At 55.8% G+C, this 26,651-nt stretch overlaps 6 protein-coding genes across 6 annotated transcripts; 3 read left to right on the top strand and 3 right to left on the bottom strand.

Annotated features, from left to right (window-relative positions):
• Positions 1-392: 392 nt before the first annotated feature.
• On the top strand, positions 393-1,731 carry GGS23DRAFT_565408 (uncharacterized protein). Its single transcript, XM_051516211.1, has 2 exons — positions 393-1,257; positions 1,313-1,731. The coding sequence occupies exon 1, from the start codon at positions 726-728 to the stop codon at positions 987-989; it is 264 nt and encodes an 87-aa protein (XP_051372505.1). The 5' UTR covers positions 393-725; the 3' UTR covers positions 990-1,257; positions 1,313-1,731.
• Positions 1,732-4,369: 2,638 nt separating this feature from the next.
• Positions 4,370-5,326, top strand: GGS23DRAFT_514207 (uncharacterized protein). Its single transcript, XM_051514587.1, has one exon. The coding sequence runs from the start codon at positions 4,469-4,471 to the stop codon at positions 5,027-5,029; it is 561 nt and encodes a 186-aa protein (XP_051372504.1). The 5' UTR covers positions 4,370-4,468; the 3' UTR covers positions 5,030-5,326.
• Positions 5,327-7,030: 1,704 nt separating this feature from the next.
• GGS23DRAFT_514204 (uncharacterized protein) lies at positions 7,031-7,732 on the bottom strand. The gene is made up of 2 exons (XM_051514586.1): positions 7,153-7,732; positions 7,031-7,080 (listed from the first exon to the last, which is right to left on the bottom strand). The coding sequence occupies exon 1, from the start codon at positions 7,594-7,596 to the stop codon at positions 7,243-7,245; it is 354 nt and encodes a 117-aa protein (XP_051372503.1). The 5' UTR covers positions 7,597-7,732; the 3' UTR covers positions 7,031-7,080; positions 7,153-7,242.
• Positions 7,733-13,341: 5,609 nt separating this feature from the next.
• Positions 13,342-15,623, bottom strand: GGS23DRAFT_514234 (asparaginyl-tRNA synthetase). The gene is made up of 4 exons (XM_051514588.1): positions 15,608-15,623; positions 15,183-15,557; positions 15,003-15,120; positions 13,342-14,933 (listed from the first exon to the last, which is right to left on the bottom strand). Exons 2-4 carry the CDS (start codon positions 15,449-15,451, stop codon positions 13,761-13,763), a joined length of 1,560 nt encoding a protein of 519 aa, XP_051372502.1. The 5' UTR covers positions 15,452-15,557; positions 15,608-15,623; the 3' UTR covers positions 13,342-13,760.
• Positions 15,624-17,137: 1,514 nt separating this feature from the next.
• Positions 17,138-18,873, top strand: GGS23DRAFT_514137 (uncharacterized protein). Its single transcript, XM_051514585.1, has 3 exons — positions 17,138-17,690; positions 17,747-17,868; positions 17,944-18,873. Exons 1-3 carry the CDS (start codon positions 17,507-17,509, stop codon positions 18,661-18,663), a joined length of 1,026 nt encoding a protein of 341 aa, XP_051372501.1. The 5' UTR covers positions 17,138-17,506; the 3' UTR covers positions 18,664-18,873.
• Positions 18,874-23,078: 4,205 nt separating this feature from the next.
• GGS23DRAFT_514105 (beta-sandwich domain of Sec23/24) lies at positions 23,079-26,315 on the bottom strand. Its single transcript, XM_051514584.1, has 3 exons — positions 24,882-26,315; positions 24,393-24,831; positions 23,079-24,331 (listed from the first exon to the last, which is right to left on the bottom strand). The coding sequence occupies exons 1-3, from the start codon at positions 26,223-26,225 to the stop codon at positions 23,133-23,135; spliced, it is 2,982 nt and encodes a 993-aa protein (XP_051372500.1). The 5' UTR covers positions 26,226-26,315; the 3' UTR covers positions 23,079-23,132.
• Positions 26,316-26,651: the final 336 nt, after the last annotated feature.

The following is a 26,651-nucleotide window of genomic DNA, read 5'->3' as shown; positions in this document are numbered from 1 at the left end:
ATTACCTCGATACAGCGCTTAATTTTCGTCATTGTCGTTGCTGATAAACACGATCCTAAACGAGATCCCGTTCCAATGCCGCCGGCAATATGAGGCCTGGGGCCGATCCACGGCGATACACGGGACAGCAGCGAGCCCTGTCATTGGGACTACTCTGCCAGCACACGCACTCGTTTAAATAATAATGATAGAAAAGAGGCCGACATGAGGCCATATGAACACCGAAGATCCATTATTCGTCCCTTCGTTACGTTCCATTCTGACGTACGCAACGCTCCGGGTTGTGGAACTACCTATCGGTAGACGGATGGGGCCAACGCAAATCTACTACGTCGCAAGCAAGTACAGAAACCGAAGAAATAGAATTTTGCCCCCCGGACCTCCCTCCCTCTCCCTCTCTCTCTCTCTCTCTCTCTCTCACGTTTTTCGGACACTGTCGGAGATCCTTCCTCGCCCCGTAGGGCGGCGGAATATCCGGGTTGGCATTGCGGACCAACCGCATCTAGCAACCTACTAGAAGAATTCGTATACGCGAGACCGTCGAAGGAATCCGGTCCACGTCCTTTCGCGAGGTGGACGGACCCAACGTAGGGTGTCGATTGGGTTGGGGGTGAGGGACAATCCTTCTAAGCCGCATCGCGCGCCCAGCACATGACATTACTGAGGCGTACGTCCTATCCACGAACGATACGCGATGAGCAAATCGGTCATTCTGCTGCCTACCTATGTCCGAGAACATACGATCAAGTTGTGAACAACTTGCAGGCACCGGTCTGCTTCTTTGCCCTTTCTCTCTCTCGGGTCCGACCCATGCTAGGGTGGTATGTTATCCTCCCTATGTTAGCCCTACTTATGTAACTATCTATCGCCTTGCATATGATATGAAGGATGTAGGTACCTATGCCTGCATGAGAAAGGATCAACTCTTAAGTGTCGGTGAGTCGGGATTGCAGATGGGACAGCGGCCACCCGTGTGCGTGTCTCCGTAGGGCTGTCACTTCGTGCTGCTGCTTACGTGCCTAAACCAGTTACTATGTAATCTAACGGGAGCAAGAGGCTGTATGAATGTGGGATCCTGAAGACGAGTGGAAAATCCGTCAATGCCTCGGGTTCCGGCTCACTCTTTCTAAAACATCGCCAGCCAGGCCGCATGGAGCGATTCGGTAACTCGTTATACAAGGGATGCACACATGCTCAACTCTCTAACCGTAAACAAGTTTCGATTATGTTGGTTAGAACAGCTCGCTGTTTGCTTGTCTATCCTTGCCGTAGTTAGAGTATGTTATTATCTTATGCGCAAGGACACACGTACATAAGAACCGCCCACTAGAGGCAGAATCCCTGCCGCCATTCCAGGGGGAGAGCCACGCGCTTGGCAGCTTGGCGGCCACGAGGAATCTCGCCCCGGATCCTCTTTCCAAGGCCTGATTCATTTAAGCATGAATTTAAGCGTGCTAGTTCAGCCACCAGCCTTGTTCAGGAATGAGGTGATATGTAATATCTCCTTGGCTTAGTGGCTGCTCCCTCGCTCCCCCTTTAGCTCTAGGAAGCAGAACCCACTAGAGCGGGTTAGATGGTCGAGGCCTACGCAGATCCTCGTGAAGGGCGAGAAGGTAGGTAATTTTCCCCAACACATGCATGGGGCCGTTAGCGTGAACTTGGCACGCTGGCCGAAGAACAAATGCTCCTCTCGCAAGCTAGGGCTCTCGCTTGGGATATTTAGCGGGTGGGCGAAAGGGAAAGGGAGGAGAAGAGAGAAGAAGTCGCGTCAATGGGGGCAGACTTTGCCGCTACCTAGCAGGGCCACCGAATCCTCGTCTACTAGGTCGTTCGTTCACTAGAGCCACCATCTCCACAGCGGACGTGAGCAAGAGCCCGACCTCCCGCGCGAGGAGGATCTGCGATCTTCGACGCGCCAATGACGGCGCTCAGCACGCTCCAAAGGAGACCGGGCTAACTACGACATGCACGTACACAGAGGCGGCGACGCCAAGCTGCATAAAAACCCCAGGGAACTCGGATGAATGGTTGCGACGGGATTTCACGTATGCACGTGCCTACATAAGTACATGTAGGCATTGTGGGCAAAACCACAGGAAACGCCCTACGAATCTGCAGTGAGCACCTTACCACGGCGCTGAGGTGAGGCACAGCGGGCTGTCGCCGTTGCAATCTCCCGTCATCGTACTCGGGGGGTGATCACACAGAGCCTGGGAGACCAGAGGGATACTTATGCGGTACGGGAGCGCACATCCGTCACCGCAGGATCCCATTACATGTAATAATGATAATATGTTAGTACCAAAAGGTGACGGGGAGGAAGGGTGGCGTTGCACAAACTTCTGACAGTCCACCGACATGACATGTCTTCGGCACGGTATACCCGTTAGGGGTTCTGGGAGGGGGGCGCGCGCCAGAGAGAGAGAGAGAGACAGAGAGAAGAGAGAGAGAGAGCCAGGCCCGGCCATCGCATCTTGTTGCTCTGCTTGCTAGGGCCAGATCCAGGGTCGAACGGTCTTTTAATCCCAGACGCCACATGCCTGACACATGGTCACACAGACAGCCAGCCACGACAGTTAAAAGAGAGAAATATCGCCGCTTCTATCCGGAATGTCGCTTGCGGCACTCAGAAAAGGAGCAAACCGCGGCAGGTTGTAATCCCACTACGAAATACACATACCATATATGCCTATGAAGCAGGTAGTTGTCTGCTCTACATAGCCATCTACGATGTAGTATGTTACTAGAAACTACACGAAAGGGGTCCCTGGCCGGTAAGCTACAGCTCTTCTAACCGTAACAAGACGACTCCGTCGTGTGCGCGCACGAAGGCATAGCGTGTCGACTGGTTATCTCTAATCAAGTCGAGGCGACGCTTATTACCTCTCCCCGCCAGGATTCCTGCCCGAAGAAATCCCCCGTGCCAACAGACGGAGCTAATTCTACAATACTCATAAGGTGATAGATAAAAACATATCGGCCGAGTACACCTGTTTAAGGTGTCTAACTCACACATGGAGGGGGGAGCCGTAGCGCCGGGCTCCTTGTCGCTGTCGTGAGCTTCATTAGCACGCACGCAAGAGTGCAAGCCTGCATATCTTCCCGGCCCCCGGCCCATGGAGGCGGAACCCAATAGCGCGCGTTCGCTTGCCAGAAAGAGAAGACAGGCAGCGTCCACGGTGTCACGCACCATCGATTATCTGCTCTCCCCGTCACGCGCGGTGTCCTCTCGTCTTGCTAGCCCGTTCAGCTCTTCCACGCCAATGCACCGTCCCCGCCCCCCCTCCCTTGTCTGAGGAAGAGTCGATGGACACGGCGAGGAAGCCTGTTCGTGCCAGCTATATGCTCACTAAGAGACCTTCTAGGATGTTGGTATCGTCTCTGGCGCGAGATGATATGATACCAAGGTGGGGAACATCCTCTGCTTATTATCCCGTTCAGGCTATACGGGCTAACTACGCCACCACACTGCTGTGGCGCCGTCGTCGGTTTTCGACGGCCGGCGCAGCTTACTACGTTCAAACGTGGGGGGGGTTGCATGTTGTGACACGATGGCGGCGTGAAAACGCGCGACGGAAGTGATCACGATGCTTTTTTTTTTCTCACTCTCGCCCCGCCCCAGCCAGTCTGCCCTACATCCTACCAGCAAGCAGGAGGCGGGAAGGGCCTTCTGCTAGCGTTCCCTGGAGGAAGGATTTTTAGCTGGAAAGAGCTCTGTTCACCATGCAGCACTTTCGAATACCACGGTCCTGGGAGCGGAATCGAATCACGATCGGTTCAAGGGACCTGGGGCAGCGGGCTCAGAGCCGGGGGGGGGGGGGGGGGGAACACTGGGAACACGGCGAGCCACCCCGCTGGCCTACCTATATCATCCTGTGTTATGCGTGGTAGCCTCGTTGCTTAGAGCCCTTTCACTTTCGCAAAAAAAAAAAATATACTCAGCTGAGTTACAGCCGAGCTAAGCTGATGACGCCACGAACTGGCGCTGCCGACGTACGTATATCTCGCACTCATCCTGACCCCGTGAGGCAACCGGGCATAGGGGAAGAGAGGCATAGCGCCCTTCCCCGCCCTCCATCGTCGAAGGAGGAGTCAGCGTGGCGGTGATTGGCTTCTTCACTCTCGACTCCGGGCGTCACGACTCCCATCCTCGCATAACGTATTACTAAAGGGGGGGGAGGGGGGTCACACAACAATATAACCGGCAGAGAGGAGTAATGGACAAGTAACGACGCACCAAGCCTGCTGCTTATCACGCCCCAAGCGCCGTGAGAGGGTGGAGGGGGAGGGGGGAAGACAAAGTAAGAAAAAGAAATAGATGGGCTGCCACACTTCTTCCGGCTGCGAGCCCATGAATGGGCCGCTGAGGGTCGCACCAAGCTGACCAAACCTGCAGCGACAGCAAGCAAGATAGATTGCAGGCAAAGTGAAGCTTAAAAGTCAAAAGAAACGACCGATCTGCCGCTCGATGCCCTATCCCATCCTGTCCCATCCTACCCTGCCTCACCTCACCCTACCTCTCTTCCTAGCTCACCCTAACCTCGTCCTGCCTCGTCCTACCTTCACCCCTACCTCACCCCTACCTTACCCTCCACTACCTTATTTTCCCACCTTCTCGATCTGGCGTGGTGCTGGATTTGCTGCGGTGTTCTTTTCTTTTCTTTTTTCTTTTTTCCCTCCTCTGTATTATTCCCGCAGCGGTAGGCAAGGTGGTGAGGCGATGTCAGATGTTGGTGGGAATTTTTTTTTTTCCCAGGCAGTACCTTTCCCTCGGGTCCACGGGCACCATGCCCAATTTGAGGAAGTCGACCGCCAAGCGCCAAGTCGTGCCAGACAGGGGCGGAGAAGAGAGAGAGAGAGAGAGAGAGAGAGAGAGAGCCAGGTAGGTAAGTGTACTCAGAGAAGAGAACGGCCGCGTACATCCACACACCCACCCGCTCAACACACTAAATTCGCTAGCACCACAGGCTTTCTCATGAAACTCGCTTCTGGTTTAGGCAGTTTATCCGATCGATACGATCGATTTTGATAGCGACTGGCTGGGTGGAGAGTTTTAGAATCGACAACGGTGATGTCCTCCCCCTCCCTTCCAACCACCCACCATCTACGTTGCTCGTCCGTCGTGCATACGCAAGTAGGTATAGTAGGAGGTAGCCAGAGAAGCGCAGGGAGGGGGAACTGTTATGATGTCCTGTCTAGGCTAGCTACCTACCGTGTTCGATGCATAGCCAGTTGGTCGGTTAGTCAGTGGATAGTCAGCTTACTAGCGTCGCCTGGCATTCTCATACCAACAGTGGTGAGCGAGTCGATGAAGATGTGTACACGTACACACCACACACGTACCTACATCCCTTATTGCGATTCCTCGATGCGTCCGTGGCAGTATATCCGTGGTAAGATCGGCGCCGCGCAACGGATGTATCCCGATATTAACGGCGATGATCCCCTGATAAACGTCCATCTGCACGAGGCAGAATACGACGACTCGGCCGCTGTCTTCGGCAGGTTCGTTCATAGCCATCCACATCCGCATTGGCCTTTCTCACTCTCGCCCGTGACTTGTTCTGGGGCCAACTCGGCGCTGTGGTTGCCTATCTGAGGACTCCTCGGCGACAGGGCTCTGCGTATGGGATCGATCGTCCAGGTGCGCCTATATGTCTGTCTGTCTATCTCTACGCAAGTCTCCCGGGACTTCTCCTTCCTACCCAACCCACTCACTCCTACACACGCCCACGCAGCCTGCCTGGCTCTGTCACCCTACATACGCGCCTCCACAGATGTCTACGCCCGCGATCCGATTTCACCTACGTGCGCGCGCGCGCGCGATGACGGTACCGGCCACCTGCAAGCGACCAGATGTGATAAGAGTCTGCGCGTCTGGAGTGCATTAGCCCCGAAACGTGGGAAACGAATCACACGCGACGTGCCGCGCGTGGGAAGAGCCGGGGGGTAACGTAGATAGCGAAACAGTTAGAGGGTTCAGAGAGACAGAGAGACAGAGAGAGAGAGGGCTGGTGATGAAATAGTGAAGAGGGAGGGAGGAATGAATGAATGAAAAGACGGAAAGAGAGAGCGGCGGGAAACGTCAACCATCGATTAACGAGCCGGGCGCTGGATCGTGTCACGGTGGCGCGTGTGACGGCCAACTGCGGATGTGCCGACCGACGCAGCCTCTACTCTGTATATGTAGGTGGACATTGCCTATGTGCACACACTTGGGGACAGACGTTGGCGTGGGTAGGCAGGCAGGTAAGGCACCCAAGGTATGGCCTGCGTACCTATAGAGGTAACATACGCACACATAGTCGCTGATACATACTCGGCGCGCGTGATACTCCACGTCCTAACCCGCACGTATACAAATATCTACAATAGGTGCATGCGTGTGTGTGTGCAAGACGACGACGCATAGCCTATATGGCACGCACATAAGCCCTATCGGGATCCTTCGAATAACCTCCCTCCCCCCTCCCCTACCTGTGCATACGTCTACATGCTGTCATGTGCAAGGGAACCTCGCCGGTTAATACCTAACGTGGGAACAAGCAGCTGGGAGTGGCAGGGTGCGTGCGTGCCATGGGTGTATGTTATATGTATGTAGGTTGGGAGGTTTGGGGTTAGTGGGGGAGAGGGAGAGAAAAAGAGGCAGGGTTTTGTTTCCTCTTGTATTTTTTTTTTCTCTTCCGCTTCGGTGTTCTCGAATCATTCGTTTGGCATTCGATTTTCGGGTCAGGCAACCGTGCCGCGATCCAGGGCAGTTGGAGGGGAGGGAACCAGGAGGAGGAGGAGGAGGTTTTATTATTCGAAGGCCTGTGCAGGATCGCGGGCGAGCTCTTTTCGGGCTTGGTCCGGTTTTGGCTGGTCCCCAGGCCGATCTTCTTCTTTCCTAGTCCACAGCCCGAGTTTTGGCTTTATTGACATGGGGGGGGGGGTGCTGGTGCGGAATCTGATGACAATGCAGCACCCGTCACAGGACCGCGTCCCTGGGAACCCCATACCGGACTAGGAGGTGGTGGTAAGTGTGTACATATGTTTGGAGTAGTACACTCATGGAGAGATAGAGAGGGAAGAGGAGGGAGCCTAGGCACGCCAGACGAGTTATTATATTCTGATTAATATTCACGATCGTGAGTCAGACGGATGCACTCGCACCTTGGGCTCGCTCATTCTCACGGCACACACACACACACACACACGCACACGCTAGCTGTCAGGAGCGATATTGTCCGCCGAGTCAGCTCTCTATCTCGCCCTCCTTTCTCCGGGAAAGACCATCAAATCGGATAGCAGTGTGGCAAGTCGCCTTACGCACAATGGCCGCCATAAACTACGGCATGGCCACCGAAGGGGGAAAGCCTGCCGGCGATGGAGAAGAGAGAGGACCTTGAAACGTTGCACAGGAGAGGCACAAACATAAGTAAAACGTAAGCATGGGTCGTGACAATTCCTCCCTCCCTGTCTCTCTCTCTCTCCCTCTCTCTCTGTCTCCTGCCTGCCTGCCCTTTCCATGGAACCCAAGCCGGCAGCCAAGCTTCGGCGTCGACGTGCAAAAAGACCTAGCAGCATCCGGCTGCGGGGCGCGAGAGGGAGAAACATGACGACGGCGCGACGAACACGTTTATTATTGTCGTTCTACCAGCGACGGAGTAAGTGTGGGTACCTACCACCTAAGCATGTCGGTAGATAGGTGGTGTGTGTCTGTCCGTATGGGTATATGTACGTGTATATGTGTGTGCGTGGGAGGGAGGAGTGTGGGAGCGTAGGAGCGCGCAGGGGTGTGACGCTGGCGATGGCAGCCCCCGGCGCATTCCAGTCACGAAGCACCCGACAATCCTCGGCCGGGGCGCCGCACGTCAGGAGAAGCAAATACTATATAGTATGATCCGTGCCAGGCAAGGGTGTCGTGCGGAGTTTGTGCGCGCGCGCGCGTGGGCGTGCGTGTATGTGTGTGTGTGCCCGTGTAGAGGTGTGTGTTATGGGCTGGGGTTCAGCTAAGCTGGGGGAGGCGGGCTCTGGAAGGAGTTGGCAGGCAACACAATGCTGGGCGTAGACGCTTCCTTTCCACTTCACCCGCGACTGTCGCAGCTTGGCGGCGACACGAGCCGTCGAAAGTACATACACGCACATCAGCTCGCTTACCGGACACATATATTGCCTTAGCAGGTTGGGGCCATCCCATGTACACAGTAATGGACGTATGATATGAGCCTACGTTGTATGATGGCATCCCTGGATGGGTGTGTGTGCTGTGTCTTGTGCTTGTGCCTGTGTTCTTCTGCGTGCATGTGGGCAGGTAGACATCACAGGCCAGGCGAACGAGTGAGTTGTTCGATGGGCCAGCAAGTCGACCACCGAATCCTTCGCAGGCGTCTCCAGGGCCCATCCGTCATTACACAAGAAAGCGGCGCAGCTCTTCAGGGTGATAATAACGACAATAAGCCTTGTGTAACTGGAAGTGTAACTGTGCATAGACAGTTCTCTCTTCCCCATTGGCACGGCAATTCTTACCATGGGTTATAGGCACGTTCGGCGCCAGCGGGCGCATAAGGCACAAGTCAGTCAGACGTCGGTCGGTCAGCAAGTCAGTCACCTGGGTACGTGTCGAATATACGGGATAGTAATATACCTACCATCTACCTCTTACTACTCCCACCGGTGGTAAAACACTTCTCTTGTCTCTCTCCCTCTTCTGTCTGTCGTCTCTTCTGTTTCTCGTGGTCCATCTTACGTACATGCATATAGCATGTCTCCCTAACCCGTAACTAGGCGGGCGTAGCGGGCATGTATGAGGCATGTCGATCTAAACCCGTCCCTCAGCTTATGTGCCTGTGTTGCTCCGAAGGCCGTGTCTCGAAGCGGGCAGGCGAGAGAGGGAGAGAGCGAGAGAGGGATGCTGATTCGTAGCCCACACCGATAGTTCATAATCTTATTCAGACGCCCGTTTCCGTCGCTGCTCTGTGTCCGTCCCTGTGTCCTTCTCCTCCTCCAGCCCCCGGCCACGACCAGCAGCTCGCCCTGCTAGGCGTCTTAGGATGCATTAATCTACGTACTGCTAGGCATGTATGTGGTTTAGCTGATGAGCCCGTGACCCACCACCAGGCTGCCCATTATAGCCCATTATAACTCGCTCGCCTAGTTTCTCTAGTCCTTTCTAGGTTTCCCATCTCCAGTGTATTCACGCTGACGTGCCTATGCCAGGGCATATAGGCGAGGGGGAGCCGGAGCTGGATTAAGATTCTCAGCAAAGTCGATCCATCGAGCCCCGGGCGCCAAGGAAGGGCGGTCGCTACTACGTCTAGGCAGGTAATAAGTGCGTATGGGCTATCAAGTGTTATGCTAAGCATTATGCAGGTTGGACTCGTTCGCTTGTCCAACGCGTCTTTATCTCCGTGATATTCGCGCGATAAGCAAGGGGAGATGGTCGATACGTAGACAGAGGGAGAGAGAAAAGAAGAAGCAAAGAGAAAGAGAGCGGCCTAAACAGGCACTTCCGGTTTCCATCGTTTTTCTTGATAGGCAAAATGCGAGGCTCGCCTAATCGCCGAGAGGGCAATAAAGGGGCGTGACGTGATGCCAACCAATATTCCAATATCTCGGCGTCATATCTACAGCTTTATTTATTGCTCTTCTCCAGGACATGACATGCCCTACTCCCGGCCTTCCGTACCCCCCCGAGCACGATAATAATAGCAGTAGTAATAATAATACCAAGAATAATGCAATGTCCATTGCGACAATACTCCTAATGGCCACAACCAATATCATCTTATGAACTTGAGGTTTTTTTTTCTTCTTCTTTTCTCTTCTTACTCTCTTTTCTTTTCCTTTCCTTTCTTTTCTTTTCTTTTCCCGTTTCCTCCCTCTCTTTTTCTCTTACAAATTATTTTTTCCCTCGCAAGGTTAGGAGACGAGACGAGAGCGAGACACACACACAGACAAGAACATTCCTTCGCCTATCGCGAACTGCTGCTGCGCCGCACTCCGCCGCTTTGATCTCGCTCTTAGTATCTCGTATTGTACATACGCCGGCCCTGTGGATGTAGCCTGCGGAACAGATGACAAATCGATTTGCCATTCGTGTTTTTAGTTCTTAGTAGCTCGTTTGTTTTTGCTTGATTCCGCTTCCGCTTTTCTCTCCTGTCTCTTTGGCCGGGGAGGGGGCTCACCCAAGAAGATCCAAGCAACCCAAGTTCCGAAGCTATGCAACGCTCCCAACCCCTAACCCTGAACGCCCCCCCCGACGATGGACAGATGGACAAGCTTAAGCTTAATTCGAGGACATGGTGTCTGATCAAATCAGAACCGTCCTCGGGTGCCACTCACATCCTATTCGTCTTAGTGTTGCACTTCCCTTTCTTATGTATATGGCGAAAGGGGGGGGCGACCCGCCGAGCCCTGGTCAGCCAGCTTGGCATTGTCCTGGGCTTTTCTCAGGTTTTCTTACCCTGTGTACTCGTGTACTCAGTGAGTAATGTAGCGTGTACATTTGTTTGAACTACCTTTGCCGTTTTTCTTTCGGTTCTTTTTTCGCTGTTTGCTTTTAGAGAGTCCTTGCGTTTTCCCTCTTCACCGTCATCTTCGCTGTTTAATGGGTTTCGAGCGTGAAAAGGACCTCCTCCCCTCCTCGCTCCTCCTTCGCCTACCCCTAGTCCTGCGAGGAGGCACTTGAGACGATGGAGAGAATCAAGAGTGAAGACGTACCCGGCTCAGGCACCTCGGCAGAAGGCCAAGGCGCCAACAAATCTGTGACCGTTGCGTTGGCCCCTCGGAGGTGATGCCAAGGTTCCCCACACCAGAAAACCCACCTTATTCTAACAGCTTGCTCGCTCTTCTGTCGTCTGTCATGTGCTGACGCGGCCTCCTTCGGTGATACCCCATTGTTCATCACTAGCGGCGCGCCGGCGGCTTCTTGTGAGAGGGATGACAATTCGCGGCAGATAGGCCGAGAAATCATGCAATGAGAATGTGTGCTGTACAGTGGTGGGCTTCCTATCGTAGTAGGGGGGCCGTAGATTATCGGTATCATCATCTCCTCCATCGTGGTCACTATTCTTATTTTTAGACGTATGGCCGAAACGCTCTACTAGGATCGATAGCCGCCTAACCAGGGCCCCTCGAGCCTAAACTAATAGGGCCCGCCCTCCGTGAGGTGGGACATCGCATGCTACCACCATCGCAAAGTATCAGCTTTGTTTTCCCCCGAGCCTTACAGCAGCAGATATGTCACGGTGGAGGCGGAGAGGTAGTGAGCGGGACGGACAAGGGAGGGCGCTCGGCGATCTGGCTCATGGGCATCGGTCCCCAAAGGGGGAAATTATACCCGTACAGCCGGCTTGCTACCCGGGCTTGACTGTCCTGTTGTGATATTGTGACGGTGGCCAGACGAGGTTGGATATTCTCGCCAAAGCCCAACCAGATCATTGCCATATTGCTGCCTAGCGCGTCGAGCCGAGCAGTACACACCGTACGGGTGTTTTGTTGTGCTGCGTTGTGTCGTGTCGTGTCGCATTGTGTTATGATGTGATGGGCTGCGAGCTTAGCTGCGTGTTGTAACGAACTGGTTCCGCAACTGGCCCTTTCGACGATACCGACGACATGATAGTGCGTAGCCAAGATGCGTCAAGAAAACGCCAAGTTTCTGGGTGTGCAGAGAAGAGGGGTCCATGGGCGAGCCAGACCAAGCTGTCTGCGTAGGTAGCCCAGGTGGATATTATCGTCATATGCCATCGACGTTGTGACCGACACAAACGATGCTATTTGCTCAGGCGGAGAGAGCCCAAGCCCCAAGAGTCGGAGAGCGTATGTCTGTGTGCTGATCGGGGATCTGGGCTCACGACCACAGCAAGCGCCCAAGGAAGAATCCTGCACCCCGGATACACACGTGAGTACCTACCTAATATCTTGGGAACACAGAGATTCCGGCGCGGACACCGTCCGTTCGTCCATTCGATACACCCTTGCACCAGCATGTATTTTGCCGTTGCCTCACTCTCAGGATTTTTTTCGCAGGGGCGAATCGCCGTCAGATATGATCGCGGTTTTATTACCCAATATAGCAGCAGCTTTGGGGGGAGGGAGGTGTTCGGTCTCCCTGCCTCTGGATATCGCCGACCCCGCTGTCACGAGGTAAATAGAGCTCCGAATAATATACTGCCGTGGCGTACTGCCGTATACCACCAACAAGGCAAGAGGCGTCACTGCGGATGCAACTAGGGGGAGACAGAAGAGCCCCAAAGATGGAAGGGAGTCTGCCGATTACGAACCTGGGATCGTTTGTGCAGCGGGAATTACGCCGCGGCCCAATGTGACCCCCTACCATCGTAGCAGTCTTTCTACATAACAACTCGTGCTTGGCAGGCGGTTAAGGCTGCCTGCCTGTATCTGCGTAGCATCGTGGCGAGGCCAACGGCAGCTCGAGGGGGGAATCGGAGAGGAGGGCGACTGCATAGACATCGAAGGCCAACTGCATCATGACAGCTTCTGGTCCCGTTCCCAATGGATGGCTACTTTACCATTCCTTGCATCAGATGAAACGTCAATATGGCCCCAAGAGGGATGGATGGTGCGGTGGTATGGCACTAATCCGTCCTTGCCGGCATATGTGGGCGCATTTTCTACAAGCCGCGCGAGCAAAAGGACGGAAGAGGGAAAAAGAAAAGAAAAAAAGAAGAGAAGAGAGGAAACGCATCGCAACAGCAGACGGACGGGTAGCTGGGCCGTGGGGACGGCCGAGCCGCGGGCCAATATCGTGGATGGAGCCGGTTAGGTTGCGGGAACCTGAGGGGACTACGGTTTGGGCATGCGTGAGCGATTCGAGGCCTGCCTGGATTTGCGTATCAGACACGTCGTCGCACAACGTGCGCTCGCCTAGAAGAGGCCCTCGCCGTTTCTGGCAACATGCTCCCTTTCGGCCGTACCAATGATGCTATGGTGAATACAAGATGCGCCCACCGAGATCGAGTCTGCGTTGTCACTGGTTCCAGACGGTGTCTTCGCGGCAGCCCAGCGCGCGAACCGTCGGACCAGACACGCGCTATTGCGGTTCTCTCAACAGGGAGAGCTTGCGCTCCGTCATACTGGCTCGGGATCTTTGGCCGTGTCGGCCGGTCGGGGTTCGTGGAGGGGAACCACCTGTGACGCGATAGTCGCGTGTTCCCACAGCCGGACCGTGGGCCGTTTCATGAGCGAATCCCTCGTCGCGAAATTGCAGTCCCGGGAGGGTCTGGGAGCGGGAGACTGACCGCTGAACGAGAGAGCCGGTGAGATGGATGGGCGACTTTTCTGTATGACATTGTGCACAGATGCTATCCTATTCAACACTATATGTAGTTGCACCTCGGTAGCTGCCGAGAACCTGTCGTTCTCCAGAGCCTGCTCTCCGTCACAAGGCGCCTTGGCATTTGGAGGTCTTCTCGCTCTCGCAGCCTGTCGTTAGCTTGGGCCCGGCGGGAGCCGGCCAGCCAGCCGACGGGCCCCCTTCTCCGACGAACCCTAGCGCCGTACTGGTAGAGGGAAAGCCACGCCTGAAGGAGTCACGGAGGCAAGATTTGGGGTTCGGAACCTGTCAAAATCGGACGCAGGCTTCTGTTCTGGTCTCTGCGAGGTCTGGACAAGTGTACAGCAGCCGCCACAAAAGCTTGTTTGGCAGTCAGGTTGGAGCTAGCAATGCATTTTTGTACGAGCGTTGCACGAGACACTCTCAACATCCCAGAAGAGCAAGCATTAACGAGCACAACATGGCCGCCAACTTGGTGTATTGTTTAACAATCACATCGGCCGTACCAGCGGGGAAATGCGGCTGTGTCATGGACTGTTGGGACTCCGGCGAGATAGCATATCAGCCGATCGAAGCCCAGGCCGAAGCCGCCGTGGGGAGGACAGCCCCAGCGCCGCAGGTCGACATACCAGTCGAGATTGTTCTCGGCTGCTTGAGAGGGGTCGGGGGCGGTATCTGGCGATGACTTTCCCGTGTCTATCCCGCGTGCGCGCATGGCGTCTAGGAGCTTCTCGAGCCGATGCTCGCGCATAGACCCGCCAGCAATTTCGCAGAAGTCTGGCACGAGGAGGTCGAAGCAAGCCACTGTCGTAACAGGAGGCCCTGACCCGTCGGAGCCCTCCGCACTTGCTCTCATGTAGAAGGCTTTGATGTCTCGCGGATAGTCGGTGACGAACACGGGACTGTTCCCATTGCCCACTTTCGTCGCAATATACTTTTCGTGTTCCGTGTGCAGGTCCTCGCCCCAAATAGGGGAGTGGGAAAAGGGCGTGTCGGAGAGTCTTAGTACCTCGATGGCTTCAGTGTATGTGATGCGCGGCCAGGACGTCTGCAGGATGCCCTCCCAACGTTGGGCCACCTGCTCGGCCGGGGCCAAATCTGCGGTGCGCTCGCCTGCTCGAGCTGCCAGCTCTCTCCTGACTCTCGACTCAGCCAACTCGGTGCAGACATGCCTCAGCATGTCTTCCACGAGATCTAGCACCGGGTCTAAGCCGTCGACGAAGCACATCTCTGCCTCTAACATGTAAAATTCGCTGAGGTGACGTGGGGTGTCACTTTGCTCGGCGCGGAAGGTTGGGGACAACGTCCAGACATTGCCGAGGGCCTGCGCTAGAGCCTCCAGATGCAGCTGAGCTGACACAGTCGTGTAGACGGGACGACGGAAGAAAGACTTCTGTGTCTTAGACGTGGCAGGGGATGGCAGGGCTGCTCGATCGGTGGATACGTGGAAGACTTCTCCCGTACCCTCACAGTCTGACGAAGTGAAGATGGGCGTGTGGGTCTGCACGAAATGGCGACCAGCGAAGAACCGTGTCAGAGACGCGATGACCTCAGAGCGAAATCGTAAGACGGTGGCATTCAGGGGTATCCTTGGGCGCAGATGGGGCAGAGTCCTCAGGAATTCCGGGGTCTGGTATTTCTTCTGTATCGGGAATGTCTAAGGGGGTGGTAAGCAATAGCACGCCCTCCGCTATAACGGGGCACATGGGGAAGGGCTTGAACAAACTTCGGCGTCCGAGGGGCCCAAGACTATAGCCCGTTCGACCTGTAGCTCGTGGCTCTGTCCACGGCCTGGAGAGGGGATCCAGGACCCGTGCAGTCGGACAGCCGCTCCCGTGGTCAGCCTATCGAAGAGGTGCGCCATTAGCGAAGACAACGGCGACCGCGTTGGATCTGGATATCCCACCCTTCAGCCTGATCGGGGGGCACGACGGCCTGGAGCGGCTCGAGAGAGGAGCCATCCCCGAGGGCTACGAAATGGAGTCGCTTCTGTGCGCGGACAGACCGAACGAAGCCGTCGATCTTGACGTCCGGGACCGGTTGGTCGGGCTTGAATTCGAGGAGGCCGGCGACAGTGGCTGGCAGCGTGGAGATGGACCGCCGCGGGACTGCTCGTCCGAGGATCTGGGGCTGTCTAGACGACGCCCTCCTCAGCAACGGCAAGACGGGATTCATCGCACACCACCCGCTAGCAGATGTCCGGGAGGCGCACGAGATACCTATTTTGTGCCTGTTTCACAGGGATTAGAGGATCATCTTGGGTGGGCGGATAGGAGAAGGTCTGGGTATCCTGTCAGTCTTGGGCCAAATATGCGCGTCTCAGCTTCGTACCCATGCCACCGACGGACGGGCGAACGATGATGCCGCGATGCTCTCTGACGTGCCCCACGTACACTGAAAGACCTGCCTACAATAAAATATCGTATCGTGGTCGGCAATTTGTCGGGATGCAACTTGAGCGCACCTAAGTTTATTGTGCCTTAGGACGGGTACCAAAGTACCCGTAGGCAATTATCAAGTCCTCTCTCGGAAGGCCGAGTTGATCCGAGAGAGCGAGAGAAGGAAAGAGGAAAGAGGAAAGAAGGCAAAGAAAAGAGCAGAAAAAGAAAGAGAGACCCACCTAGGTAGGTACCTCGGATTAGATATTCCGATGACGTATTGTGGAAGGTACCTGTGTACCTACCAGCTACCTTAGGCTGGGTACCTAGGTACCCAGCCTTGGAGCTGCGAGGCATCCACAGACCTTAGTCATCCACAGCGTCCTCGACGTTGTCCAGCCCGCGATGCGTCAGGGCTTCTTCTTTTTCTTTTCTCGAGCCAAGTTTTCTTCTCGCCATCAAGTGATTCGTGTCCTCCTCGTACCAGATGCAATTAATCTATTATTTAAATAAACTGCAAATAGCTCGCCTCCTATCCCGAAACAGATCATTTGGTGCCTGCCTAGTCAGAGACCCCCCCCCCCCCCCCCAAGAGCCGTCACGACGAAGCAGACCAGGATCGTTCTACCAGTCAAATAGCCTAGCATTATCCATACGATGACGCGCTCCGTACCGCCATCGTCAGCCGTAACCCGAGACGGGGGAGTTCCTAGCATGCAGTCTACTAACGGTATTGTGTCACACCGGCCCTTAGATGCTCGATATCTTCACACCGATCCATCCATCTGGCTAGCCAGCCGGCGCTGTCCTGTAGAGAGCGCGGTAGTATCGTAAGCGTGTTTTCGATGTGGTTAGCGACACTTATGCACGGGGGAGAGGAGCCAGAGGAGGGAGGGGGCGAAAAGGGGGGGGAGGGGGGGGGGGGGAATGGGAAAGATGTCGACTGAAGCCGACCCGTCTGTCTCCCTGACCCTGCTGGGGGGCGGATCGCCGCCTCTCCTCCTGGCCAACCTCTCGTTAGCCATCGTCGCTAAATCCAAGTCCCTCCTGCGTCTACCCAGACCGTACATACATCGAGGAGAGAATATCCCCGGCATTGCCGAAAGGTTCTAGACGTAGTCGCCTCCCATAGGCCGCAGGACCTACAGCCGGCGTCTCGACGGCAGTGGGAAGGAAGACCTACGCAGCTACCGCCCGCTCGATTGTTTGGCCCGCCAGTGTCCTACGATTCTGCACTCTCGAGGGGGGACCAGATCTGTCCAACTTCGGTTATCTGCAGTGCGCCCTGACCCTCAACTCGAGCAGCGTTCCCATCTACCTGGGAGCCGAACTGTGCCACAGAGACAGATGTCTAACTCTCCCAGCAGGCTGGGATGCTCAGTGGGAAAAGACGGCGGAAACGCTGCCGCAGGTTATTTTATCAAGAGCGAGTCTCCTTACCCATTGTCCGAATTTCCTCATCTCGATGTCTAGGACATGGTGGACTCGACGAGAGCAATCATCCTATATTGGTAACACAAAGTCTCTCCCGCGAACGATGGCCTGTCGCTGGGGGTGGGCAGCACCGCCTGAGTGAACATGAAGCCCCATCCATCCCAAGCTGTCCGTCTATCATGGGAGGATGGAGCAGCTGCACCTATCCTGGGCTGTATAAAGATATAAAAACCCGGCCGCATAGAGCACCTATTTGTTGCCGATCGACCAGCAGCCCCCCGTAATATCTCAGTACTTAACACTACGGCCGAGGCTACCGCATCGTTGCCATATTGCTGTTGTAATTGTCATTGATGTTTATATTACTATTTTTATTCCCGCCCTTCGTAAGAACTGAGCCACTCGAGCGTTCTCCCCCATGCCTTCTTCGAAACCTAAGCCGTCCGAGGTCGCCGCGGAGACGAAGCGACATTACATACCGTCCATCAAGAACGAATATGCGCACCAATGGCCGACACACTCGTACTTATTCCAGCAGCCGCTCCAGCAGATTCCATTGCAGAGCTCCGTCAGCGGGTTCGCCCCGTCGCCTCCGGAATTCTGTTAGTTATGCTCTCCACGGTCCGCGATCTCGCTCTAACCCCAATGTGCCACAAAGACATCTGTTCGGGGGATCCCGTCGACTTTACTATTAACTGGAAGGAGAAGGTGAACATCCGGATACCGTTCATATGCGCCGCAAATGACAAGAGGGCCGGCGGGGACTGGGAAACTGGAGTAGTGAGGATATATCCCCTTTCCCCTCTTCGCGAGGTCGCCTCTTCTTGTATTTTAGGCTTACCATCCCTCCTTTAGGTGGGGTACGAAGAGCGCTTGTGCAGGCGCAGCACCCTCTCGGCTACCTTGAGCACGCCCGGCCCAGGGTCCGAGGTCCAGAGCAACTACCCCATCCCATCCGAGGGCGGCATATACTCGGAGTTTGTCGTCGTCTTCCGCGGGCCGCACGACCAGTACAAGAAGCTCGACCAGTGGTACGACCTGCCGGTCATCTCCATGCCGGCGGCGCGGTGGCCGAAGCTGAGCCACGGCGGCTCCAAGTACGCGTTCCCGCTCGAGCGCGAGATGGTCAAGAACAAGCTACGCGCGGCCCTGCGGATCTGCGTGTACTACGATCACCGGACCGTCGTCATCGGCGACTTCGGCCTCGGCAACGGCCACCGCAACCCACCGCGCGAGCTCGCCGAGCTCTGGCGAGAGGTCTTCCTCTACGACCCAGACACCCGCGGCCGCTTCGACCACGTCGCGTTTGTCTTCGAGGACCAGTACCAGAGCACAGCGAAGCTCATCCTCGACGACATCGCCAAGAAGAGTAAAGGTGGCAGCTCTAAGGGGAGCAAGTCTTCTTCTTCGTCGTCGAAGCCCTTCGCCTCCGGCTCCTCGAGCTCGAGCGCCGGCGGTAGCGGCCCGGTCCCTAGCGACTTCGAGATCTTCTCCGCCGTCTTCGACCCCAGCGAGATTCAAAATGTCCTCGGCCGGCCGGATCCTAGGTACGGCATTTCTATGCTTACGTCATGAATGGATGGAATGGCCAGGGGAGGGTTGCCGGGGTTGTCAGGGAAGAGACGTGAGAGCGTTGTCGTACGCGATTACACGACATGAAGTGCCATACGAACATGGGGCCAAACTAAAAACCCAGTGATTCGGCCCTCTTTCAGAGGCTAGCTACATGGAACGAGACTAACATAATTTTTCTTTTGTCCAACTTACAAAGAAGACGTCCCTTCTCATAGATTAGGTTCTTCTAGGCGCCTGAACTGTCCCCTTTCAGGATTCCATCTTGCCTGTTCCTGGGTAATAGCTGCGTCTCTTTGGGGGGAGGGGAGGACGAGCCTGTACAGTGAGGTCGGGTGCAGTGTCGTCTCCTGTTTCTACATAGGGAACTGGTATATGGTGTACCTACGCTTCAGGTGTGTGGGAGGCACTCATTACGCGAGATGACGGTCACACGTCGCCTTCTTCGCCGGGTAAGAGGGGAGGGTGTTTACGAGAATTTCCCAAGTTTCTCCAAAGCCAAACCATTCTGTGCACTGCGCTCTCCTAAACTATTGAAACTGTCACTGCCGAGGATCCTGCTGGTGATAGTAGGATCGCTAGTCTACGGGCTGTGGCCCGAATGGCCTTGTTTTGCCGTGGAGCAATGTCGGCTGGCGCCACCTTATACGTAATGTGCATTTTCACGACCCCTGGTTGGCAGAGCAGGGTAGAAAGACGGGAGCGAATCTACGATGAGGCATGAGGTGAATATCGCCCATTACAAGCATTGAGGCTCCGTTGGACCCCAATCCGCATGACACACGTATGATAATTGGCGAGTGTTTCGGGCTCGGCGGCCAGTTAACAACAAAGACACCTCGGTCACGGTCACGGGGACGGGGGTAGCCCCTATCTAACTACCTATTCTATTGCCTGGCCCGAATCCTAATCACACCTTTTCAAATCCCGAAGCGGTGAAGATGCCTAGAGGTGAAACCAAGACGAACGTCGTCGGACGCGACGAGGAAGAGGAGGAGTACCTTCTACCCCCTCTCGCGTCGGGCCAGCCCACATACGCCCCGTTTGCTGGCTGGCTGGCTGACCGACCGTTGGGCATGCCCTCGTCGCGGCTGAAATGTAGTGACGGAGGGAGGGGGAGAGGGGGGGGGGGGGGGGACGTTGGGGGACGGAGGAGAGGAGGAGCCGTGAGCCAATGGGTGGGAGCAAGCCCTGGGGACAGCCTCCCGTCTCTGGAACCTGGAAGATTGAGACAATGCAGATAATACATAGGTAGCGGACACCCATGCTCTCTGCATGCCACGCATGCGCCGACGGCAAGCATCGTGGGAAGGGAAAAGAAAAATAAAGAAATCAAAATTTGGAAAAAAGAAGCAGCAAACCAAAACCTCCGGGACTCGTAGGTGTGCGCGCCCCAGCCACACGGGAACCGGCCGTTCTGGCCTTCTCGAAAAAAGAAAGGAGTAGGGCCACCCCCCCTTGGGCCTTGGGGATGTGATTCGCGCGGGAGGAGGAGGCGCCCGTCCCCGAGGCATGCAGCGGTGCGGAGGCCAGAAGTTGACGCCTGCGCGAGGGCGTGAAAAGCAACGGTGGGCGCAAAGGACGGGAGATCATGGGTCCAGCTTGCCTTTTGGCGCGCCGGCGCTGGGGGGAGAAGGGGGGGGGGGAGGGGGGGGAGGAAGGGGGAGAGCTTCTTCTATTCCGCGCACCTGGTTCCCGTCAGTGGTTCCTGTCAGTGGTCTCCTACCGCGCCTGGCCTACGATCCGGGACCCCCCTCTCTCTCAGCGCGCGCCGAACCGCTAGCCCCTGGGGCCGCGACCAAGAACGTCTTAGATAGGCGAAGCGCGCGCGATCTCTCCTCTCAGGCCGTCGCCCGCGCATCCTCGCCATGTGGGAGCGGTGGCGGCCGTCTCGCCACCCACGTCCAGCTTTCCCCTCTCTCAGACGCTGTCTCAGCCGTCCCCCCCTCCCTTCAGGCCCCTAGAGGAGGTCACGTTGGAGATCGACGACGGCCGTTCCGAGTTTCCGGGTTTGGCGGATCGGCGCTGGTGGGCGAGGAGGCGCGCCAAGCGGCGCCGCGACAGGCGTACTTGCATACGTACATACGCACACACGTACAGAGGCAGGTAGGTAGGCAGTTTAATATGGGCAGGGCTGGCACCACGCCATCGCCAGAGGGGAGGGTCTCAGATTGGAGCGTCGTACGCATCTCGGTCGCATCATGCCACAATGTCATTGTCGGGAAAATCTCATATGCGAGTGTTAGGTCATTTTTTCCCATTTTCCATTTTACTTTTCTTTTTCTTTCTCCAAGGACGCGTCGGGAGGGGAGACGTCTTCCTGTAGGCAGGCTGCCGAGTTTTCAGCGCATCATCGCGCGGGATGCCGAGAACCCCCCTTCTCCTCCCACTCCTCCCTTCCCCCCCCCGGACTCCTCCACCGCCACCGCTCCTCCAGACGGGTAAGCTCCAAGGTGCAGGCTGCGCGTTATCATAATCGTATGCGAAGGGAGATTAGGTTGCGGACGCGCATCGCGAGATCCCGTGGGGAGCGGACCAGGTTCCGCTCCCGTGCAGGCCGGTATACCTGTGCATGCATACCTACATACCTACATACCTACATCACCTGCTTGATGCTTACGCCGTCTGGACTATCCATGCTGCGTGGTATTTCTGGGAATATACGGACGTGGGGAGGACCCCACGAGGCGCATAAGACCAGTCAGATGGACTTGTCGATAGTGCGCGCTCGAGTTGGCTAGCTGAGAAGCCCCAGATGCCATCGATAGGTTCAGGATTGCTGCTCGGAGCTTTGCCCGCTTCGTCATTTATTACGTGCCTGGACCGGCGAATGGGCCGTGGGATTCTGATGTGCATTATTGGCTCCAGCATATTTACTAGGCGTGGGACGGCTCGAAGTGACGGTTGAGACCTATACAGATTACCTAGCGAGAACCTACTGGTCTATGAGCCCCGGACGCTGCCATGGCGAGAAAGTGTGGGATGCTGCCTGCTTGGGTTCCGCCATAACGTGTTATTAGAAAGAGGGTCATCATCATGAGCGGAACCTTGAGCGGGACTTGGGACAGCCTCTTTTTGGGCTATAGCGTAGGACGCTACTATATTGGCAAGTCCATATAAGCTGGAAGCACTGAGGACGAGAGAGCGACGTTGGTAGGCAAGCATGGTCCGATCGACTGCTCGGTGACTGGGATGCCCGAGCACCCACTACGTTAGTAGACAACCCGTGGAGCTGAAACTGCTGAGGGCGGCCCCGTAATGGGATTGTTCAATTGCTCCGTGAGGCGTGGCGTGGCGTGGCGCACGATACTGTATCGCACGAGATGCTCTTTCGTTGCTGGTTAGGCGAATGCGACCCCTGGGCGTGTCAACGCCAGAGGCAAGCTGGGCTTGGAATCGCGATGATCGGCCTAACGCTTAGTAGTCACCGCAACGTGGTGACGTTGTATCCTATGACCTAGCTCCTGGGTTCGCTTCGCGAACCAATATAGATTTACTCCAAGGTTGAGGGGGGTGTAAGCGTCTATTGTTCCACACACTTATAGAGTGTCTAGACGTACTCGAAGGTCCTACATCTACATAGGACACAACTGATCTGGAAGCACGGTCACGGGTTGTCCAAGGAACCCATGTTGGCAATAACGCGGAATTCGTTCATTTTGGCAAGCCTCTAAACGTCCCTATAGACCGATCACCATGGACTGACTCGCGCCACCGGGACTCACGGCCGTTACTGGAACGGACTGAGGCAGTCGGCTAGTTTCGAATGTCTCGGGTTCCTCTTCCGCCGTGTTTGCTTTGCAGTGGTCACAGGCGAGATGCATAGTACTCGGCCGAACGAGGGCTGGCTGAAATGAGATGCCTCCCCCATTCTCAGGTAGGACCGCGGTCGAGTGGACTATGGGTATCCCGCGGCGGAAAATAAAGAAGTCGACGGCACACATATTGATTGGGATATCTCGAACGGGAAAGTGGGACGAGGCGAATTTGCGTAGAGATCACTCGACGCCAAGGAGGAATATGTTGATCGGGGTATGGAAGCACGCTGCCGGCCCCGTACCCTAAGAAGCAAGACATGAAGCCCACGTAGTGCGACTTGGCCACAGAATATTTGCATGTACCCTCGTTCGATTTAGAATTGCTTCCTCCCTCCCAGAGCTCTCTCTCTCTCTGTTCAGGATCTAGTATGCTTCCTCGATGCCAGGTCGAGGGTCGAGGGTGGTCCGCGAAGGCGTATACCCTGGGCACAGTAATCTTACCAATATTGTGGTCTCAAACCTTGGAACGTTGATGCTATGGAGCTGTGGTCATCGCCCTCTTTTCGTCTTTGCCCGGCCAACTGCATTGGGCGGCGTCAGTGGCTAAGTCTTCTTTGGGGGTAGGGATAGATAGAGAATGGATTAAGACGCGCTTGGATAGAGTCGCTTTCCGAGCGTCCCGACGCATTTCCACGAAAGCCGTGCGAGGGGGGATTAACCTACCTCTAGTTGTACGCCCTTGTGGATGTGTACTAGCCAGTCCACGTAGCTCTGGGCCTCGTTGTTGCGATCCTCGATTAACATCCTTGCAAACTCATATTCAGCTCCGTCAATTCCTTGCCTGGCTAGCTGGATTGTTAATGCTTTAGAACCGCGCATGGCCTTGAGGAACTCGATGATATTCCGGACCTGGGCGTTGAGGTGAGTCTGCAGAACGGGTAAGGACGAGCTGTACGGATCGAGTTGGTTGAGGCTGTCCTTGCCCTCTCCGAAGAGGTCCACCAGTAGGTTAGGCGAGGTTTGGGAATGGAACCATAACAGGCACTGCTGTCCGTTATCTACCAAGTATACCCCTCCCGGCTCGACTCGACTGAATGACGTGCGAATGGCAGGTGGCATCTTTAGGTTGCCTGTCTGATCGGGGAATCCGTCTTCCGGATTCAGGTTATGAATCGGTATCATCTTCGGATACAGGTACAGACTCAGCTCTGGAGCGCCCATCGACCTGATCATGCGCATTTCGTGCACTCTCCGGTCGGAGGTCTCGCTTCCACCTTTGAAGGCTCTGGACTTGATGAGTCCGAGCATGTACATGGAAAGTTCCTTGAGCTTCTCCGGCATGACGAGTTGTCCCGGCGGATGGGACTGTGACGAGAAATTCTTACGATAACCTGCGAGGATATCGATTGTTTTCTCTGTAAGGCCCAGCCTCAAGTCTTTCAGCGTGCTCGAAGTTGAAGCCAACTTGGATGCAGCATCTTTGGCGAGGATGGTATAGACAGCGTCTTGATCTACGAACTTCATGCACTCTCTCGGGTTGTCACTGACGCTAGCGATCACATTAGAGCACCGTACTCGCCGCTGGCCGGATGCGGTCGTGTACAGCAAAGCGGATTGGAAATGTGCGTCGAGCTTCGAGTCGAGCTTCCCATCGTAGCCAAATGTAACGCCGACGGCCTTGTCGGAGTCTATGGCGCCTATCTCGAGATCCGCCCCGAAGGTATGTTGTATGAAGTTGCCGTGGTACGAGGATATCTGGAGGCCGTTAGAGCACCGCACTTTCATCAACGCTTGGTATCCCGTTTCCCTTGTGACCGTGTGTTTAATCTCGAGGGAGAGCTTGGCATTGTCGCGGCCGGCGACAAAATTGGGATAGTAGAAAGTCTCGCCGCCTGTCGTAGATGAGACGTGGCCTTCTGGCGGTTAGCAACGGGGATGGCAATGCGCTATCCACTGTCTCATCGGAACACCTACCGATCGTAGCTATATCTAAATACCCGCCCGAGGGAGCGGCCAAGAAGAAATCAATGCCCACGCCAGCGGCCACCATCTTCTCCGCAACTTTCCTCCATCCCGGGTGCTCCGTCGTGAAGAGCTTCTTATCTATTTCGCCGCCTGGATACTTCCCGTCGTCTCTCATAAAAAGCCGACCGGGGCCCCAGGTAGGCAGAGCGGAAAGCGAACACACAATCTTCCCCCCCGTGTTTTCCAATGCGGCTAAACACGAGATCAAGGTGGGTAGCAGGGCGGGTTCCGGATTCTTTATATCGGCAAATAGGGTGGGTAGTCGTGCAAGCAGCGACGTGATCACGGCTTTCGATTCGTACGGGTCTACGAACAATCCATTGCTGAGCGGCACAAAGGGATCCTCGATATCTGGCATGATCATCATCTGAGCATGCTCTAAGGCCGGCTGCATTTCTGTCAACAACACATCCCGACGCCGATAGCCTAGATACTCACATTGCAGTTGTAAAAGTGAATGTCCTTATCGTATGTGACGAATCCGACTTTGGCGCCGGGTGGGATTCGCCGTTTCGGCTCCCCGGCTTCGTCCGTCTCCTCATCCTCTCCCGAGGCGTAGAGCGCGGCCAGGATGCCTTCGCAGAAGGCTTCCAAGAACCCCTTATTATAAGATTCCTGGGTAACATCGATTACAAATAACCAATGGAGACCCGTCGGCTCCTTCGTCCAATACTCCTTGGGCACTAGAAACTCGACGGTTCCCTTATTCAATTCCGGCCTCTGATCTCGGTCCACCCTGACTCCCTGGGGCGTCGTGGTGCAGAAGTATTCCGATGGGGTATCATTGGGGTAAGTGCAGAGGTTGCAAACAAACTTGCTTCCTCCCGAGCGAAACATCATGAAGGGGTTGATATACGCGCGGCATCTCCGGCACCTCGGCGGTCCTACATCGCCGAAATCAAGCACGGGGACTTCCGTCTCGCCGGGTTGGAGGCGGGCCAGAGGCTGCAACACGAGCCCAAGCGGTAGACCGGTGCTATGCAAACCTTCCGAGTTGGCTGGTATGTTGTTCATCGTCAACCGAGCGAACTTGGGCGACGAGTTGCCCTGATCGAAGGCGACGAAAGAAACGGTGGCGGGAGGGGGGATATGACGTTCAAAGGTCGGGTACACGTTGCTTAGGTAGTACTGTTGCGGCACATCTCTCGACAGGGGCACGCTCGGAATATCGTCCGGCGAGACCTGTCCCCCTCCCGACGCCGGTACGAATGCAGGCGCGTGGCCTGGGTCTATCTGGCCGCCCCTCGCAGCGAATTCGGCGGGGGTGGCGGGAGCTGCCGGGTGGAAAGGCGCACCGGTAGGCGCTGGGAACTGGTTTGGCGACAAGGGTTGGCCGATAAACTGGGGTCCTGGCTGAACGGAGGGATCCGCATTGAGGAAAGCTGTGGCCGACGTCGTCGGCGGTGGTATGCCGTTATAAGCCTGAGAAGAGCCAGCCGGCGCCTCGACAGCGTGGAAGGCGTGCCGGTCCTTCTTCTTCCGCCTCGCGGTATGTTGCCCATCGCCCAGAGACATGCCGGCCATCTGCGAGGCAAGGCCCGCGTCCGGCGGAGCAGCGAGCCCCGGCGCGGCAGCCTGTGAGGAACTGCCTACCGGCGGAGGGTTTCCATAGTATTGCTGGCCCGGAGGCGCGGGAGAACCGTAGCCGACGGGCTGTTGGTAGGGATTCTGAGCGATGGGCGGCTGGAATTGTGGAGGGGCCGGCTGGCTCGTTCGGCTAGGGTCGTTGGGATCGAGTTGCTCGCCCTGCCCAAGAGCGTGGTACATGGAATAGTCAGCCATCGAGGAGGGGGAGGGGGAAAGACGAGGCAGAATATTAAAATTGCTGCGTGTGCGTATATAGGCGGTGTTGTCGTGTCGGCGCGAGATCGAACTCGGCAACGTATGGTGGTATCGTGACCGACTTCAGGGGCCAGTCTGAGAGGATTCCGAGCTGGGAAAACGTTAAGATTGGGAACGGTCCATGGTATATCGTGTTGAGATCTTGTGTGGACAAGACGGGCTTGGGATGGACGAGTCCGCAAGAGGCACGACCAAATGGATACGGATAGGGGGGGACAGGCTGTGTGTGTTAGAGATGTGCCTCCGAATCCTGTGCAGAATTAGTTGGCGTCGTGGCCACAGTTATGAAAATAGCATCTGAAATCACACGTACATGCATAGGCAGTGTAAAGCGGCTGGGATTGCGACGGCCCGGGGCAGCGAGAT

The sequence above is a fragment of the Durotheca rogersii genome, assembly GCF_024521655.1.
Source record: "Durotheca rogersii strain YMJ 92031201 chromosome Unknown GGS23scaffold_8, whole genome shotgun sequence".
Taxonomy (NCBI): domain Eukaryota; kingdom Fungi; phylum Ascomycota; class Sordariomycetes; order Xylariales; family Xylariaceae; genus Durotheca; species Durotheca rogersii.
Note: the sequence above shows the minus strand (reverse complement) of the source record. Positions and strands in the feature narration are given on the sequence as shown.